General features: G+C 36.3%; 1 protein-coding gene across 1 annotated transcript in view; it reads right to left on the bottom strand.

Annotated features, from left to right (window-relative positions):
- Positions 1–19,201, bottom strand: part of DNAI3 (dynein axonemal intermediate chain 3) — a 116,973-nt gene that overhangs the window by 62,596 nt on the left and 35,176 nt on the right. The window contains exons 2-3 of the mRNA XM_051999214.1: positions 14,771–14,857; positions 14,290–14,325 (exon numbers count right to left, since the gene is read on the bottom strand). Coding sequence (XP_051855174.1) covers positions 14,290–14,325; positions 14,771–14,843 — 109 coding nt within the window. The 5' untranslated portion in view covers positions 14,844–14,857. The remainder of the gene's footprint in view (positions 1–14,289; positions 14,326–14,770; positions 14,858–19,201) is intronic.

Here is a 19,201-nt window from a genome sequence, read left to right as displayed (position 1 = left end):
GTCATGGGATTACTTATTAGAGAAAAACAAATTTAAAGTTTCTCCTCAGATTAGGTATCTTCCACATATAGAGGTCTGTCTTGTTTCTGGCTCGCTCTATCTATCAATCTATCTATCTATTTGCTTGTTTCTGGCTCTCTCCCTCTCTCAATATATATGTGTATGTATATATATACACATGTATATGTAAAATTTATTAAAGCATTAAAACATTGATCTCCATCTCCACCCTCCTTAATTTTTGTTCCTCTGTCTACATCTTTCTTATTCATTAGCATGGAGGTAATCAAAAGACTAGAGTTGAAAATTCGGGGGTTCTCAAGGGCATGTGGCAGTTTGTTGGGGAGAACAAACTTTCTGAGTACAGAATTTTTAACAATTATGAATTTTTAAGCAAGGAGCCATAAGGAATTTCTAATCTTTCATCAGAGTACTAGATGAACCCTCATCCCCTGCCTCATGGCAAATAAAAGACACAGCCTTTTAAAAATTTTTTCCAGGTACATGTAAAGATAGTTTCCAATATTCATTTTTATAAGATTCTGAGTTCCATTTTTTTTCTCCTCCCCCTTACCTCCCATCTTCCCAAGATAGCAAACGATCTGATATAGGTTATATGTGTACAATCATCTTAAATATATTTCCATATGTGTCATGTTGTGAAAGAAAAATCATAACAAAGGGAGAAAACCACAAGAAAGAAAAAGCAATCAAAGAATAAAGATGAAAATAATATGCTTCAATCCACATTCAGTCTCCATAGTTCTCCCTCTGAATGAGGATGGCATTTTCTACCCAAGATCTATTAGAATTGTCTTGGATAAGCACATTGCTGAGAAGAGGTAAGTATCATAGTGATCATCAAGATTGTTACTGTGTACAATGTTCTCCTGGTTCCCACTTCATTCAGCATCACTTCATGTAAGTTTTTCCAGGTTTTTCTGAAATCATCCTGTTCAGCATGTCTCATGGAACAGTAATATTCCACCACATTCATATAACATAACTTTTTCAGCCATTCTCCAATTGATGAGCATCTACTCAGTTTCCAGTTCCCTCCCACCACAAAAAGGGCTGCTACAAACATTTTTGCAATGTGGGTCCTTTTTCCTTTTTTATGATCTCTCTGGGACACAGGCCCGAAGAGAGACTGCTGTATGAACTGTTTGATAATCCTTTAGACATTGTTCCAAATTGCTCTCCAGAATGGCTAGAACAATTTGCAACTCCATGAAAAATACATTAGTGTCCCAGTTTTCCCACATTTCCCTCCAATGTTTATCATTATCTTTTCCTGTCATCTTAGCCAATCTGATAGGTATGAGGTGGTACCTCAGAATTATTTTAATTTGCATTTCTCAAATCAATAGTGATTTAGAGCATTTTTTCACATGACTATGAAGGACTTTAATTTCTTCATCTAAAATTTGTTCATATCCTTTGACCATTTATTAATTGGGTGAATGACTTGAATTCTTATAAATTTGACTCAGTTCTCTATATCTTTTTGAAATCTTTATCAGAAACATTGGTTGTAAAAATTGTTTCTCAACTTCCTGCTTCCTTTTTAATCTTGGCTGCATTGGTTTTGTTTGTGCACACCCTTAATTTAATGAAATTAAAATTATCCACTTTGCATTTCATAGTATTTTCTATTTCTTGTTTAGTCATAAATTCCTCCCTTTTCCAAAGATTTGAGAGGTAAATTATCTCTTGCTTTCCTAATGCTTATAGTATCAACCTTCATGTATAAATCATGAACCCATTTCAACCTTATTTTGGTGTAGGGTATGAAAGATGGTCTATACTTAGTTTCTACCATATTATTTTTCAGTTTTCCCAGCAATTTTTTTGCCAAATACTGAGCTCTTATCCCAGAAGCTGGAGTCTTTGGATTTATCAAATAGTAGATTATTATAGTCATTGAATGTTGTGACTAATGTACCTAACTTATTCCACTGATCTACCATTCTATTTCTTAGCCAGTACCAAATGGTTTTGATGACTGCTGCTTTACAACACAGTTTTAGATCTGTTATGACTAGGCCACCTTCCTTTGTAGTTTTTTTCCTCATTAATTCCCTTGATATTTTGATCTTTTGTTCTTCCAGATGAATTCAGTTATTATTTCTAATTCTATAAAGTAATTTTTTGTCAGTTTGATTGAATAAGTAGATTAATTTAGGCAGAATTGTCATTTTTATTATATTAACTTGGCCTACCCATAAGCAATTGATTTCTTCTAATTATTTTGATCTGACTTTTTGTAAAAATAATAAGTAATCCAAAGATCGATGGAAAGACACATAGTATTATCTAATTATGTTACAAAAGATAACTTACAACTGAAAAATTGGTATAAAAATCAAGAATGTATGTCATTAGAAAAGGAGATGGGCAAAAAAACACTCTTTTCCTAATGTCTTAATACAAATTAAATATAAAATTAACAACTAGGACAGAGTTGAAGGGGAAATTCAGATATTATGTAGCCTGAAAGGGAAAGGGGGAATATCTTTCTGAGATGATCATGCTTTGGTGCTATATGTGTTATATGTATAGTTATATTTCTGGTGGCTCCCTTTTCTCCCTACTTTCTACATTCCTCATGTTATTTTTTGCTAACTTCTGGCTTCTTTGTCCCTAATACATTTCTAAGTTCCTCACAACTTCAAGATCCAGAATAAAGATTATTAGAGATGATACTGGGCTGAGTTTTAGCCTTCACCCCATTAAGTAATTTTTTTATAATATTGCATCATGGATTGATTTAATTGGTCAAAAAAAGAGGAATTTGATTATAAAAAAATGACAGTCACCACTGCATTTTCCTACATTGGAGGGTTTGTTGTATATATATTGGATATTCATCAGAATTTGCAAATTCTTCGAACAAATAAGAAATAAGGGGCAACTTAACTGTTAAAAATCCAAACAATTTTCAAAAAATTTCATTTTTAATGGTGTAAAATATTCTATGCCCATAAAGTTTAGTACTGGATGGAATTGTTGTGAGGCTCAAATGAGATAATTTAAGCATAATGAAAACTTTAAAATCATATAAAGTTATGAAAGTTATTATCAAAGAATTTTTGCATAAGTAGAGGGCAGTGATTGTTATAAGGAACCATCTTCTAATTTTGGAACCACTGGAACTTTTTTCAGAAAGGGATCATAGTATCACTTGGACATTTAGTCGATTTTCTTATTTTATAGGTAAGAAACAGGCCTTGAGACACTGAATGAATCTGTCCAGAGTTTCATAGGTAGTAGCTAAGTTCAAGAGTTGAATCCAGGTCTTCTAACTAGAAATTTAGCTCTCAAATTTCCAATATAGCACATTGAGCCCGCAATTCTCAAGATCTTAAAATAGCAAATAGATCAATAGATAACATCCTGTATTACATTGATTAGCTTAGCTTGTTTTAACTTAGGGGACAATAAAATAGCTCTTGTGGATCACTGGTTTTCTTCTTTCCTCTTCACTTTTAGAAACTTTTTTTTTAAATTAAAAAGTTCTGAGTTTAGTCATAACCATTCTGCATCTTCAGTTAGCAAGAACAACAACAAAAAATCCTAACACCTTGGAAGAGGTTATGTTCTCTGCCCAACCTTACATTGAGAGAGAGACACATAGACACTGAGAGAGAGAGAGATGAAGAGATATGAAGACTAGAGAGAGAAAAAAAAGAGAGAGAGAGGAGGAAGGGAAGAAGGGAGGGAGAGGTGTTGGGAGTGAGAGAGAGAGACAGAGGCAGAGAGAAAAAAGAAGAGAGAGAGAGACAGAAACAGAGAAACAGAGAGCCAAACAGAGACAGAGACAGAAACAGAGACACACACACAGAGACAGAGAGAGAGAAAAAAAGAGAGATGAAGAGAGATGAAGAAGAAGACTAGAGACAGACAGAGAAAAAAGAAGAGAGAGAGGAGCAAGAGAAGAAGGGAGGGAGAGGTATTGGGAGTGAGTGAGAGAGACAGAGGCAGAGAGAAAAAAGAAGAAAGAGACAGAAACAGAGACAAACAGAAACAGAGAGAGAGACAGAAACAGAAAAAGAGAGAGAGAGAAACAGAAAGAGAGAGAGAGATACAATTAATTAATCTTAGCCCTTTTTCATAGTCGAGGCAAAATTTAGTTTATTGGCAACAGTAAGTAACAAAACAGCAGATTTCACTAAGTGCTGTTACAAATGGGCGCAATAGAGCAAACTGGGGAGAGAGCTGCCTTTTCCTGGCGCGAGGTCCCCCGCTTTGTGGCGCCCAGGGCCAAGGACTACTCCTCCTCCGCCTCAGCTGAGTCCTCCCTTGCTCCACGATCGCTCGGAGACCTTGAATCCAGCTCCGAATCTCTTCTTTCCCAGTTCTGAGATGGCTTCTCTATTTTACACAAGATGCCTCACCAGGAACGTGCCGAAGCCCGCTTAAACCACCTTGCAAGAATTGTGTTAAAGCAAGAGCGCAAACCCAGGGCTCGATTCATTGTTTTGCTGACTTCCTAGACTCGAGTGTAATGGAGAAAACACTAACAGTGAAGATTAAACTTCAGAGTGTGTTGTTCTGACAGGTCCATGAAGGCGGACAGCTCCTATGCACCCTTAATTTTATTCGACTAAATCTCACACAATAAAACAAGCACCGCAGGGCAAAGAGAATTATTTAAAGAGGTCTGATAAGCACAAGAGTTTTAGAAATTTTTCTAGTTCCATACAAACATGAAAAGCTATTTAAAATCATTTCCATAAATTGAGAATAAAACTTTATTTATTTTTGCTGAGGCAGTTGGGAGTTAAGTGATTTGCCCAGGGTCACACAGCTAGGAAGTGTTAATTGTCTGAGGTGGGATTTGAACTCAGGTCCTCTTGACTAAAGGGCTGGTCTATCCACTGTACCACCTAGCTGCCCCAGAAGTAAAACTTTAGGACAACAAGCCTAATGACATAGGTCCACAAACATTCCTTTGAATAAAATGGAATTAAGATTACAAATTACTAATCTTCCTCAGACTTCACTGGGTTTGTTTGACATGGGGACACATGGTCTACCATCTCAAAACTAGGTGGCAACAACAACAACAATAATTTTGTTAGCATTTATGTGGCACTTTTAGGTTTTGCAAAGTTCTTTACAAGTATTGTTTCGTGTCCTCACAACATCCTTGGGATATCAGTGACATATTTATCCCCATTTTACAGAAGAGGAAACTGAGGCAGACATGAGTGAAGTGACTGACTTGCCCAGGGATTATATAGCAATGAAGTATCTGAGGCCAGATTTGAATTCGGATTTTGTGACTCCAAAACCAACACCATCCAATGGAAGAAAATGTACTGCTGCCATCTTGCTCATGACTTCCAGAAAGGACAAAGCCAGAAAGCAATGGTCTGGGGAACAAGACCCAGAGTCTTGTAATTATACCTTCCCACTTTCTAAATAAATAGAGGCGCCATCTGGGGGAAGAAGTAGGGAGAAGGAGGGAAAAGTTGGAACAAAAGGTTTTGCAATTGTCAATGCAGATAAATTACCCATGCATATATTTGTAAAAAAAACCAATAATAAAAAAAATAATAAAGAAAAAATAAAGAGAGGGTAACAAGGTATCACTGTAGAATTCCGACTTTGGAGCCTGAGGAGAAACAGGAAATAATATATTGTCATTGCATGCTGATGGAAGTAATCAGGGATCAACTTTGGTAGAAAGTGAACTAAACTGGTCCAGAGTGAAGGAAGAGCCACAGAAGTACAAGAAATGGGAGGTGTGCAGACCTTAGTGGTAAGGGGAATTTGGAGGTAAGGGAGCGACAAATGAGAAGAGGATATATTGTGTCCTTGAACCAGCAAGGGATACAGGCTTAATAGAGTGGTATTTTGATTTTCTATCAAGCTCTGATCCGCTTAGCATTCCTCCCAGAAGGGGCCGCAGGATCATTTACGATTTATTTGTTTGTTTTCAGAAGTTGTCAGAGACAATTTAATCCTCAATGCTTCTCAAATAAAAGATCAGGCAATGTCCCCACCAATGGTAATGAATTCATGATTTCCAATGTTTCTTCAAATTTTGAGTTAATCCAGATTTGGGCTTAACTAATGGTTTTGAAAAGCCTGTTCATGCTCCCCTGCCTCTGTGGCACATCTGTCATACTTCTTTAACCTGGTAAATAACATGCCCACTTTAAAGTTGTAATTAGCTGGGTCTTCCATAAAACACATCCTGACTTCTATAAAGAATCGAGCTTTGCAAAGAACTTACTCTTCATTTTGTCTGCCATTTAAGTAGCTACCTTATGTTAGTCTAGCCAAGATCTTTTAGTGTTCATCTACAAGGACAATTCTTATTCAAACTTTTTCTTTCATTAGCATCTTCCTAGCAACTTGTACACTTCTCCTTTTTCATCTTTTCTTATTTCTAAGAAAAAAATACTTGATAAGGAGGAGTTTTATGGTGTGTGTCTTGAAGACTATATTCTGTTTGGGTTTCTGTGCCTATGGCTCCAGGTTACAGAACTAGATGGCTTCTTGAGAGTATTCTCACTTTGGCTCAGTTTGTTACCTTTGTAATTTTCCATATGATCAAGTGTTCAGGGCAACAGTGAATTCCCTTAAGGTAGTATCAGGTCAAGAGCCCAAGTCACCTCATAGGTTAAAAGGGGCAGTTTGATTCAACTGATTTTTATGAAAACTTCCATCCAATTAATGAAAACTATTTACATCTCCATTGTTCTACTAATTATTTCCATTGTCCAAATTTCCATAGCCAGATAAAAAAAAATGGCAGCCTGGACAATATGTCCATGCAAATTATAGGAGAGTCTTGACAGGTACAAACACATGTGTGGGCAGGTACAAACACATGCACATTCACTGATACAGACACTCCAAAACTCTGAGGATTGCTAATTTCACAGAATGAGAGCAAAAAAGACATTTAGTCCACACCTGAGTAAGTCTACTCTACAGCATGTCCAACAAAAACACAGTGCTGTCTAAAAGAGCTCTAGTAAGAACCACAACAATAACTAATTTGGATCCACCTCTCAATATCTCCTAGAGAATGGGTCTCGGTGACAGAAACTGCTTCCAATTTAATTTGGTTGACCAAAACCCTTGCAACGATAAACTGCCAGAAAAACTTGTGCTTTGATTTCCAGTGGATGAAATCAGAATTATCAATGGGCATATGAAAAAATTTTCTAAATAAAAAATAAAGAAGTAGAAATGAAAACAACTCTGATGTGTCACCTTATACTTGTCACATGAGCTTAGGTAATAGAAAAGGAAAATTACAAATCGTAGAGGGGATATGGGAAAAAAGATACCCTAATATGTTGATGAGGGAGTTGTGAACTAGTCCAAATATTGTGGAGAATGGTTTGGAACTATGGCTAAAGGATTATAAAAATGTCCATATTCTTTAACCCAGAAATATCACACCTAGGCTGATATTCCTAATGACAAAATGAAGACTAAGTTCTTAGCAAAGATGAATGGCCATCCAACTTATATGTGTTTATGCACAAGTCAGGGGCAAAAGAGCTGAGAGTATGCTTTTCCTAGCTCAAGGGATGGTGGTGGGAAAGCTGGGCAGTGATGAGTCCAAGAGTCTCCATAAAAACACACAGAAAAGCCAGACATGTGTATACTCCTGAAACCCAAAAGGGAGGTCATGGACAACATTCATCAAACCCAGTTTCCTGTGTCAAGAAGGGAGGGTTTTAATGGATTTTAGATTCAACCTTTTAGACAAAGGAAGATTTCTTGGATATTGTGAGATTTTCAGGTTGTGTTACTATGTAATTCTAACTTCTAGAGTTTGGCAATCTGCTGTTCTAGAAAAAGGTCATTCCAGAGCAATGTACCTGTTGGAGAGTGAAAAGGATGCTGTCCCAAGAGGCAAAATGCACTATAGCCATGCAATGGAGAAGTCAGAGACTTCTCCTTTATTTTGAGTGATGTAAACTTGACCCTTTTGTGAATAGTGTAGACAGCTCAGGCCAGATGGGATGGGAGTGCCAACCTGATGGTCTCGAGGTGTATACCTTCCAGGAGGAGTCCAAATAAAGGGCAATACTGTAAATCTGAGAAGAACTGTTTAGGAGAAAGGGATTTTGCTGGAATGTCAAAATGTTGCTCTAATAGCTAGACAAAATTTAGTTCCTTTTTGAGGAGATTTTTGAGGCTGTTTCAATGTTTGATGTGGTTTTTGTACTAGTTTATAAATTTCTTTGCTGATCTGCAGGTGTTATATGGAGTCCCTATATGGGAACTGAGAGCTTACCACTAAATGAAGATTGATCTTTTTTTGCCCAGGTAAAAAAAAATTCCACTCATGTCACTGTTCACTCCTGTTATACACATTTGAGAAAGTCTAGCCATTAGCTATTCCATAAGTATATTAGGTGATTTTCATAGAGTAACTGCAAATGGAAACAAACCAAAGAGGGAAAATGACCCTCTTGAAGCTAACCCAATAACTGAACCCAGTATTTATGACTTCAGAATTGGGGGCAACCTTGGACCATGAGTTGGATATCAATTAAAAAAACTCAAATTAGAGTGTAAGACAATAAGAGAAGGGATGGCACAAGACTGTACATGAATAATGATCTCCGGTGTGGGCGTTTTTTCAATGTTCCACTTATTAAGCTCCATGATGACATGATGGCTATAGATGATAATAAGTACGGTCTTATTATAAAAGACACTTCAATAAATTTTTAAGTGCATAAGACTCTAACTGACATTGACATCTATGACTATGTTCATAGTCTGCTTTATAATGGGGATGTGCTGGCAGAGAACTCATTGGCCAATTAAGATTGGATTTTATTTCTTGAGTATGGATGGGACAGCCTTTATTCCGCTTGGCAGAAGGAAAGGGAAAGGGAACAAGCATTGATAAAGCGTTTACTTCCTGCTGGACACTTGTGCTTAGTTCTTTACAAATATTATCTCATTTAATGAAAAGATGCAAGGGACTCACAGAAGGTAATAAACAGATACAGAAAAGTTCTCTATTACTTCCCCCGGGAAGGGAACTTACCTGGAATGCTATCAGAGCAATCAGAGCAATTCCCAGTAAAAATGCCTCTTTCCTCTTTTCCATGGTTAGATTTTCCTTCTCCTCTTTCCTGTCTTTCCTTTTACATAAGAGACTTCACTATTATAGCCCGCATCTTCTTCCCCACAGTGAACCTGGCTTTTCTTTGGCCCTCTTTGCCAGATGGCAGTAAGAGGGATGGACAGAGGGATGGGACCGAGAAGACATCAGTCCCCTCCCATTCTTTTTTATATGTCTAAATTGATTTCATGTGAGGTACCATCATGGAAATGTATGGCAATTTCACCTTGGCAACTGAAGACCATGTCACCTGGAGACCCACAGTTGGGGAGGGCCTGGAAACACAGGTGGAGAAAGAGAAAAGAACAGAAGGTCCTCCCTCCCAGTAGGACTGATCCCAGAAAACAAGGTTGGCTGCATAGGGGAGGGAAGGGAGGGAGAGCTGGAGTGCTTTGCCTGGTCAATTAAATCCCACTCTCTTTTCAAATTAGTGAGTGATTCATCTGAACCCCATGAATTGCACAGCTCCTAGAGTTCCAAACAAAAAAATACAGATAAACTTTTGGAACGTAGTTAATCCTTAAACACAGGACTGTCTGTACATCTTTCTGTCTCTCAAAACAGCTCTTCCCCAGCATCCTCCAGCATTACTTAATAAAAGCATATGGATCGGATTGGATTGGATATGCAGTCGTGCCATGGTGTCTCTAGAACGCAGAACAATTCCTGGTACATATCAGTGGCTTAATAAATGCTTATTTATGATGATGTCTTTGGAAAAAAAGCAACTGATTTAAAATACTGCAGTCTAGCTTGAAGAAAAGCTCTTTGGCCTTCAGTGGCCGCTAGGTGGAGCTCACGGGCTTCCTAGGGATGCTTCCCAAATGGATCCAATGTTTTTCACAGAAAAATAGGGACTGCCATGTTCCAAACGCAGGAGACAATTACCGAGAGCTCATTTTTCATTTCACCCCAGTTCGTTTAATTCTATAATCCCAATACTCTCCACAAAAAATATAATAATTCTCTATCTGAACACAGATTTCTGAGACACCTATTATGATTCCTGTTAAGTGTACTTTTTTTTCCCTAACAATAATAAGATGAAGGGAACATTTCCAAGCTGAAATCAAATGGCAAGAACTCTTCAGTTAACAGACAGCACAAATACACAGTGTCTCTCTCCCCACCAAAGAGACAACTCAAAACTTAAGCAAACCTCCAAAATGTTAGGCTTTAGCCCTGGACCACCTACCCTCCATCCCACCACCCACCCATTGGCTTCGGCTTACCCCACTGGGGACACCTCCCCGCCCCAGATTCCGAGACAGTCACCAAACAGAGTTGTTCAGCAGACCACCTCACCCCAGGACCGAAGAAAACAATTACTGCCTCAGACTGTCACTGATGTATATTGTGAAATGTCACTTCAAAGTTAGCTACTATATAGGATATCAGGCCAGGCAAGGCAGGTAATATCAATTAGACTTTGGCCACAAATATGGGAGGGCACCCACAAAAGGCAAGAAGAGAAGCATTCTTTCTTGTTAATGTATTTCCAGGAGCTTCAGTAAGTTGTGTAAAAAAAAATATTCCACAGGGCTGAAAAAGTGGTGATTAGCTCTCAGATGACAAGATAGGATTAGGCCCTCAGAAATGAGAAATGATAAAGAGAAACTCTGAACTCTCAAATTCCTGGTGTGGAAGTGACTCAGGAAAAAGGGTTATGTAAGAGTGACCAATTTGTTTCCATTAGTAAAGATTTCTCACAGTAACATTAAAACAACATTATAACAGCACTACAAATATATAAGTACTTTAAGGTAATGTATGTGTGTATATACTAACATGTATTTTACCTATGATTATATCTCCTTCAGTAAGTGGTAAACTGAGGAAGATCATGAAGTTCTTTTCCAATTGTCTACATTATGTAATCTTATGATTTTTCTTCAATGGGTCTTAATCTGGGATCTATGAACTTGTTATAGATAGGTGGATAGATAGATTTGATGAATAGAGAAGTGGATGGATAGATATATGAATAGTTAGAAAGACAGACAGATAGATGGATAGATAGACAGATGAATAAATAGAAAGAAGGCAGACACACAGAGGGAAATGGAAGGATAAAGAGGTAGATATATAGATGAATAAAAAGGTAGATAGATGGAGAGATAGAAAGATAGAGAGACAGATGAATAGATAAACAGGCAGACAAAGAGAGGGAAATGGATGGATAGAGAGGGAGATAAATGAATAGCTAGATGAATATATAGAAAGACAGACAGATAAATATACATACAAAGGGACGAATAGATAGACAGGCAGACAGAGAGATAGCTGAATTAATGAAGGTAGATAGATGGATAGATAGAGACAGATGGATAGAGAGATAGATATTTAGGTGAATAAATAAAAAGATAGATAAATAGATGAATAGTGAGAAAGACAGGTAGAGAAATAGCTGAATGGATAGAGCGATAGATAAATGAATAGATAGGTAAATAGATGGATAGATAGAAAAACAGAGAGAGAGATGAATAGAAAGAGAAAAATAGATGGATAGATGAATAAATAGGTAGAGAAGTAGATAGATGTGGAGATAAATAGGTAGACAAATGGAGAGGTAGACTAGTAGATAAGTAGATGGATGATAGATGGATAGATAGGTAGATAGAAGACACATATATTCAAAGATAAATGATAGATTGATAAATACATAGATAAGACAGAAAATTTGTATTTCAATATATTTGGTTTCCTTGTTAGTCCTATGTTTTTTTTTGTGTGTGTGTGTGTGTGTGTGTGTGCCTTTAAAAATATGATTCTGAGAAAAGGTCCATAGCACAGAACAGGTTAAGAACCCCTGTTCTAGAATAAATATTTATATTTTTAAATCATGTTGTGGCTATTGATTTAGATATGACTTTTTTCCTCAGGCACAGGAATATGGATATTCTTCAGTATGTTTCACAACAAGGTGTTGACTGTTTCTGCCAGTTTATCATGTCTATTCATCAATACTCACATACAACTAACACCACTCTGGCTAAATAGATTTGAATGCTATTTAAGTCTGAAGGTAATAAATAAGAGCCTGAAAACCAAAGGAGAGAAAAGGTGGGGAAAACCAGCATGCTCAAAAACAGATACATTAAAAGCATAGGAGAGGAAAGAAATGTGGTAGCTCATAGATTCAGAGCCAGCTCTATGTATAGGCAAGAATAGGGTGCCTCTCATGAAGGGCAATTTCAGGGATGCTAAGAGACCCATCTGCCTGCAGAGATCTCTCTTATCAGCCTGAAATTCTCACCACTAGCATCATTAATAGTTTGGCCAATATTAAGAATTATTCCTCTTTTCTGGTATTTGTTAAGTTCAGAATGGAAAATAAAAAGGCAGGAGATTGACTAATAAAGGAGAGGTCAATGCACATACACATGTTACTTGGGTAACATTTCTGACCAGAAATTCTTCCACTGGGGTTTGTGGATAGATTTCATGGAGTCTTTAAGTTGAAGGAAAAAATATCACGTTTATTCTCAGCAACTTCACAACTGAAATTTAATATTGCCTTCAGTTATGAACGTAGATAACCAAAGGGATACCGAGGAGGCATCCCAAAGCTCCCCCAGCCTGCCGGAGGGAGGACTGAGCCAGGCTGAGATGAGGGAGGAGCACTTTTTTCTTAATAAATGAAATGCAGGTCTGTGATAAGTGTTAATTCACACTTTGGGCTCTGGGGGATTGAAAGTCTTAAATATTGATTGCCTCAATGAGGGCAACAACAGTTTCTGAGTGATGTAACCTGTTATTTTCCAGGACAAGTATAAGAGAGAAAGAAAGGAGGTAATCAGTGGTGGGGGGGAAGAAGGGAAGGAGGAGGAAGGAACTATTTAAGCATTTTTCAGTTGGGTTTGACATTGCAGCCCTTTTTGTGGTTTTCCTGGCAAAGATATTGCCAGGTTTGTGATTTTCTTCTCAGGTTCATTTTACAGATGAGGAAACTGAGGCATACAGGCTTAAGTGACTTGTTGCCCAAGGTCACCCAGCTGGTATCTGAGGCAGGATTTGTACTCAGGAATTTGAATTTTCCTAACTTTATCCACTATGAAACCTATCAGTCCTATGCAATCCTAAGCAAGTTATTTAACTTAAACTTCAGTGTCTTCATTTGTAAAATGAGGAAAATAATAACACTTACTTCCCATGATAGTTATAAATATTAAATAAGATAATTATATATATGTACATATATATAATTTATATATTATAATATATAAAGTGTTATATAAATGCTATTATTATTGAGCACATTGTTGACAAGACCAGAAAGTGATGAGGTTTTTCCCCCTCTGCCTTATGAATGATAACTGAAGGCAATCCCATGTGTACAAAGTGTCAGAGCAAAGGGCATGGAGAGCCTGAGAAGAAAGGTCTTTAGCAGCCAGCCCACAGTGTCCATAGGAGAAGCCTTTGTGTGGCTTTAGGCACAAAATGCAAAGAGACTTGAGTTGTGCTAGAGGGGCAAAATGAAGGCTCAGGGAATTCAGGAGGCCCTGCAGTTCCCCCTTGAAAGCCACTGTAACCCAAGAGGCTGATTTCTGTCTGCTTCATGGTAGAGTTAGTTCAGATAATCTAGAGGCTGGGCAAGGGCTATGTCTTAATGCAGAAAGAATGGATATGCTGGTAGAGGGGATATTCATCCCTCCCCAGATGTACTTAAAAAAAAATGAAGCCCTAAAACAGGTAAACAAACTGGCAGATTGAGTGCAACCATTCATGAACATGATATCATATCATAAGTGTTTTCTTTCAAGGTACTCAGCTTGAGAAGTACTGGACCAAGATGCTCCCTAAAAGCTTATTTATGAGCCAGTTTTTTTTTTTTATTATCAATCCCACTATTCTATAGACACAAATCATCTCTTACCAAAAATATTTATCCAACTAGATTCACTCAAGCCTTATTCATTCAAATTGATTCCAAATGATTTCTTGTTCTTACAAAAACCAAATCTGCCCTCATAGGATGGACATTTGAGGGTTTGAAAAACAGTGTGGCAAATTAAATCTGTCTATTTTCTTTTCTAGCCTTTTAAAATTCCATCCTTTAAAGTTCTGTGTATATTTATACATAAACCTATCTATGAAATATTTTAATTCTCAATGATCATTCCTTTTTATTTCATGACAAAGTATTGAAAAGTCATTTATGTAGTGATGCAACTTACCAATACTTTCCATAGAAACCGGGGCTGCTTCTTCATCTAAAATATAATGAAATTATGTCAAATTCACCTTTTAACATTAAAAGTATATCTAATATGAAAATAATAAAGTTTTAGGATAAAATTATATATATGTAGTTTAGATATGTAACATATATATTGTTTATAAAATAAATAGAAACATTAAAAAGGTTCTAAAAACTCCCCTAGTCATGTAATTTTTTAAAAAGCATTCAAGAATTATTTAAAATTTAATTAGGTAGGAGAGAAAGTAGAAGCTGCTTTATTTTTCCATGGATAGGGTATCTAATTTCACAGGAGCACTCAAAAATACTTCTCCATAAATTTAAATATCATACATACTTAATATTGTGAAACAAATATAATTCCTTTTATTATACAGATAATACCATGCCCATGTGGTTTCTAATACATATCCAATAAGAAACTAAAGACATAAGAGTGCTTTTTAATAGAGACTTACATTTACTTGTCAGCTTCTGTTTCGCTGTTTTGGCTTTGCCACCTGCCTTTACTTTCTTGGCTTTTGGTGCCATTGTTCAGGTTTAGCCTAGAAAGGTAATGACTGTCATTAATAAGTTTTCCTTTAAAATCTTTAATTCTAAGAATAATGATTTATTAAATATGGGTAGATGTTTTCTAAATGGTAATTGATGAAAGATACTTTATTTTGTCTTATTGATAAACAAAAGCAAGCAACTGAATGTTTCTCTGGATCTACTTATTGGCAACAAGTGAAGGCATGTACATGACCATGTAGGTGAAGCTTGATGGATTCATTCCATCAAATATGTCAGACTAATTCTGCCATGATACATTTTCATTTAACTGTAAGGTCAGTATAGCTATATAGTGATTCTGAACATATCCATTTCCAGGTGCTGCTGGGGGATTAGCCACATAATAGAATAAACGTTGCTTAATTCAAGAAGACATTGTATAATAGAAATGTCCCCAAGTTCATTGCTTTCTTGCTTGTCTCCCTCTTTGTTGCACTGAATTAGGGCAGCCCAGACTGGGTTTGCTGTCACCTCATTGACCTTGGCCGGACCATCATTTCAGAAAGCCATGTTTCATTTTTCTCCCATCTCTCTCCAGCTACCTCCTCCACAGTCTCCATAATAGCCATTGCTCCCACTCTCCCCTTATAACTCCCAACTTCTCTCCAGTTCTGAAGTCATAACAACGATCCAATCTTCTCAGACATCTCATTCTTTCTAGTTCTCTCAGATCATTGCTTCCCAATATGAACTGTTTCTCCCTTTAGGATGTAAACTCACTGAGGGCAGAAAATATCTTTGGATGGGAGAGGGGATGAGACTTATTTAGTACAGCATCTGAGAAACTGTTATTAATAAGTATCTTCTCATTCATTCATTTATAAAAATTCCAACATCCAAAAGGACCATGAAGCACATTGTTATGTGAAAATATATTTCATTTTTTCCCATTTGGGGTTTTCCTGGCAAAGATATTGGAGTGATTTGTAATTTCCTTCTCTGGCTCATTTTCCAGATGAGGAAATTGAGGCAGGCAGGGTTAAGTGGCTTTCCCAGGGTCACACAGCTGCTTAAGTGTCATATTGGAACTCAGGAAGATGAATTCTCCAGATTCCAGATCTGGCATTCTATTCATTGTACCACCCAAGTGCCCACTATTAATCCCAGACAAAATAATTAAATTTAACTAAATCTTTCAAATCTATAAATCCCTAATATAGTCAAGGACTAAGAAAAGGATGAGTATAAAAATATACTGAAAAATATAATCCTGGGGCAGCTAGATGGCACATTGGGTAGAGTATCAGCTCTGGAGTCAGGAGGACCTGATTTCAAATCCAGATTTGGACACTTAACAGTTGCTGTGTGACCCTGATCAAGTCACTTAATGCCAAAAAAAAGAAACAAAAAGGAGAAAGAAAAAAAAAAGAAAAATACAATCCTTACCCTGATACTACTTACAATTAAAAGGGGGTGGGGAATAACATGTGTACAAAGAAGAAGCGAGAGATGATGCTACTGTAGACTAATTCAGTGATGGAAAAATTTGAGAAAGGGGAATCAAAGAAAATTCATGAATATAAGATACAGGAGGCAGTTCTGACACATGGTAAATGTCCTATAAATCCTTTTTCCTCTTCTTCTCTTCTCCCTACTGAATATTGAGTTCTCCCTACTAAAATGGTGAGTGCCTAGAATGCAGGAAAGAGGCAGGAAATAAAGAATAGAGTCAGATTGTGGAAGATCTTCAGTTCCAGGACAAAGAGATTATGTTTTAGTCTGTAAGTCAATAGAGAAAGAACAATCAAAGGTTTTAAAATCTGGGTTTGAAGGATTCTTCTGACACTAACTATGAGATCATTGGCAAACCTCATTTATAAAGCTACAATCATAATTATATATATTACATTATGAAAAACAACTTTTACAAACTTTAAAATACTAGTGTGATTCTTTAAATGGGTAATGTGAGTTGCTTGCATTTAGCATTTCTTTTGTGTATTCATTATAAGTGAAATAAATCTAAAAGGATGAACTTCTTCAACACGTGATTAAATGAATTAATCATAATATTCTCCATTTAATTAAGAATTGAATATTCCACATAGAGTTGCTTTGATCACATTTTCATTTGTCAGGTAGCCCCCCGCACTTGCCTTCCCATAGTTTGTTTCCCCATACTCTCCATTATCTAAACTTAGCCATCTTTTTAAAAATTTAAATAATTTTTTTATTTTTCCCAGTGACATATAAAAATAATTTTTAACATTCATTTAAAAAAGTTTTAAGTTTCAAATTCTATTCCTCTCTCCTTTTCCTCCCTCTCCCTAAGACAATAAGAAATCTGTCATAGATTGTATTTATATAACATATAAATAAAAATAAGTAAAACATTTTCACATTAAGCATTTTGTGGAAAAAAACTGGAGAGAAAGAAAGAGAGAAGGAAGAGAGGAAGGAAAAAAGGAGCGAAGGAGGGAGAAAAGGAAAGAAAGAATGTGTTCACACTCCCATCAGTTCTTTTTCTGGAAATGGATAGCATTTTTCATTATGAGTCCTTTGGAATTGTCTTGCATCATTGTGCTGCTGGGAAAATAGCTAAGTCCATCCCAGTTGATCATTGTATAATTTTGCTATTATTGTATACACTGTTCTCCTTTTTCTGCTCACTTCATTCTGCATCAGTTCATGTAAATCTTTCTAGGTTTTTCTGAAATCATTCTCTTGCTGTCTTTTCTAAGAAGGTTCCTGTCTAATGTAAGAATTTCTAATCCCATCCGAGGACAAAATTTATCTTATTTCTGGGTTTGCATCTCCATTCCCTACCTTATAGTGGGCACTTAATGTATGGATTGACTAGAATGTAAACTCTGACGGCAGATTATTTCATTTTTGTCTTTGTATTCACAGTACCTAGAACAGTGATTGGTAGAGAAGACACTTAATAAATGTTTGCTGATTGATTGATTGATTCTAGGATTATCTTAATACCAACTTCATTGATACTTTAGACTTCTTGGTGCCTTATTCTTCCTCCAGCCATACTTGGTTCACCCAACCCATAATGAACATTTTGTCTGATGATCTATAGAATAACCTATATATTTTGCCTTTGTGAATCTATGTATAAGTATTGCATGGCCCCTTACAAGAAGGGGATGAATAGATTGGTATTCTGCTGAAGAAATATAGTGAAAGATGGTCATAATACTGCAGGATCATTCCCCTTTCAAGTTTATGCAGCAGAAAATTGGTTTTAGGACATGGTAATAATTGTGAAAATACTTTACATATATCTTTTCATTTGATCCTCACAACAATGTTATGAAGTAGGTACAGGACTACAGGCAGGATTATTCCCCTGTTTTACAGATGGGAAAACTGAGGCTCAGAGAAACCATTGCCAAACTCCCAACAAGTAGCAAAAGCAGAATTCTGAGCCTGGCCTTTGGACTTAGATGAAAAATCAGAACTTTTTCTCATGATAGTACTGAACAATGCTAACTTATTCTATCACAAATTTATACCTGCAAGCAATTTTGTCCTAACCCTGCAAAAGAGAGCAATCTTTGAAAGCTCCTCATAAACAGGTAATATCCTACTACTTATGAAAGAAAAGAGGACAAAAATTGCACTGAAATTATTTCCCAGAAGCTTCAGCCTTTGGACAGAATTCTTAACAATTTTCCCTGAATTGAAAGAATGTATTCATCAGCAAGACCTGAGAATATTACTTGTACAGGAAAGTTTTAAAAATTTATTGAAGTAGGCAGTTGTCTTTTTGGGTGACAACCCATTCCATATTGGAATAACGATGAGTTAGCATATCATTTTTAAAGTCTTTAAAATATATTCACATAAATTTTGTACTTACATTTCCATTCCCTACCACATAATGGGCATTTAATGGATGTTTTGATTGACTAGAATGTAAACTCTTGGAGGGTAGGAATTGTTTAATTTTTATCTTTGTATCTCCACCACCTAGCATAGTAACTAGTTAACATACAATTTTCAAAAGTCTTTAAACTATATTTCCATTATTTGAAGTTCTTGTTTAAATGCTAAATATTTATTTGGAGGGGACTACAATATTAGACTGTCAGCTTAGATTTGAGTCTCATAGCTCCTGTCCCAAGAGACTTGATCTGTAGCTTCTTTTCTGTGTGGCAATTTATTCAAATAGCATTCACTAAGCAGCTTAGAATCCAAGTGTTCTTTCTCTTAGTACAGAGTATATGAGATTGAAATTTAGAACTAGTAGGGTTGTTATATAATTCAATAAAAAAGAAAATACAGTAAAACCTCCTTTGAGAGGTATTTGAAATAATGATGTCTCATTTTAACCACAGGAGAACTAATAAACCTACTTTTTTAGTCAAGCAATCTGGTTT

Source organism: Antechinus flavipes, chromosome 4, assembly GCF_016432865.1.
Source record: "Antechinus flavipes isolate AdamAnt ecotype Samford, QLD, Australia chromosome 4, AdamAnt_v2, whole genome shotgun sequence".
NCBI classification, from domain to species: Eukaryota; Metazoa; Chordata; class Mammalia; order Dasyuromorphia; family Dasyuridae; genus Antechinus; species Antechinus flavipes.
This window is presented reverse-complemented; position numbering and strand designations above follow the sequence as displayed.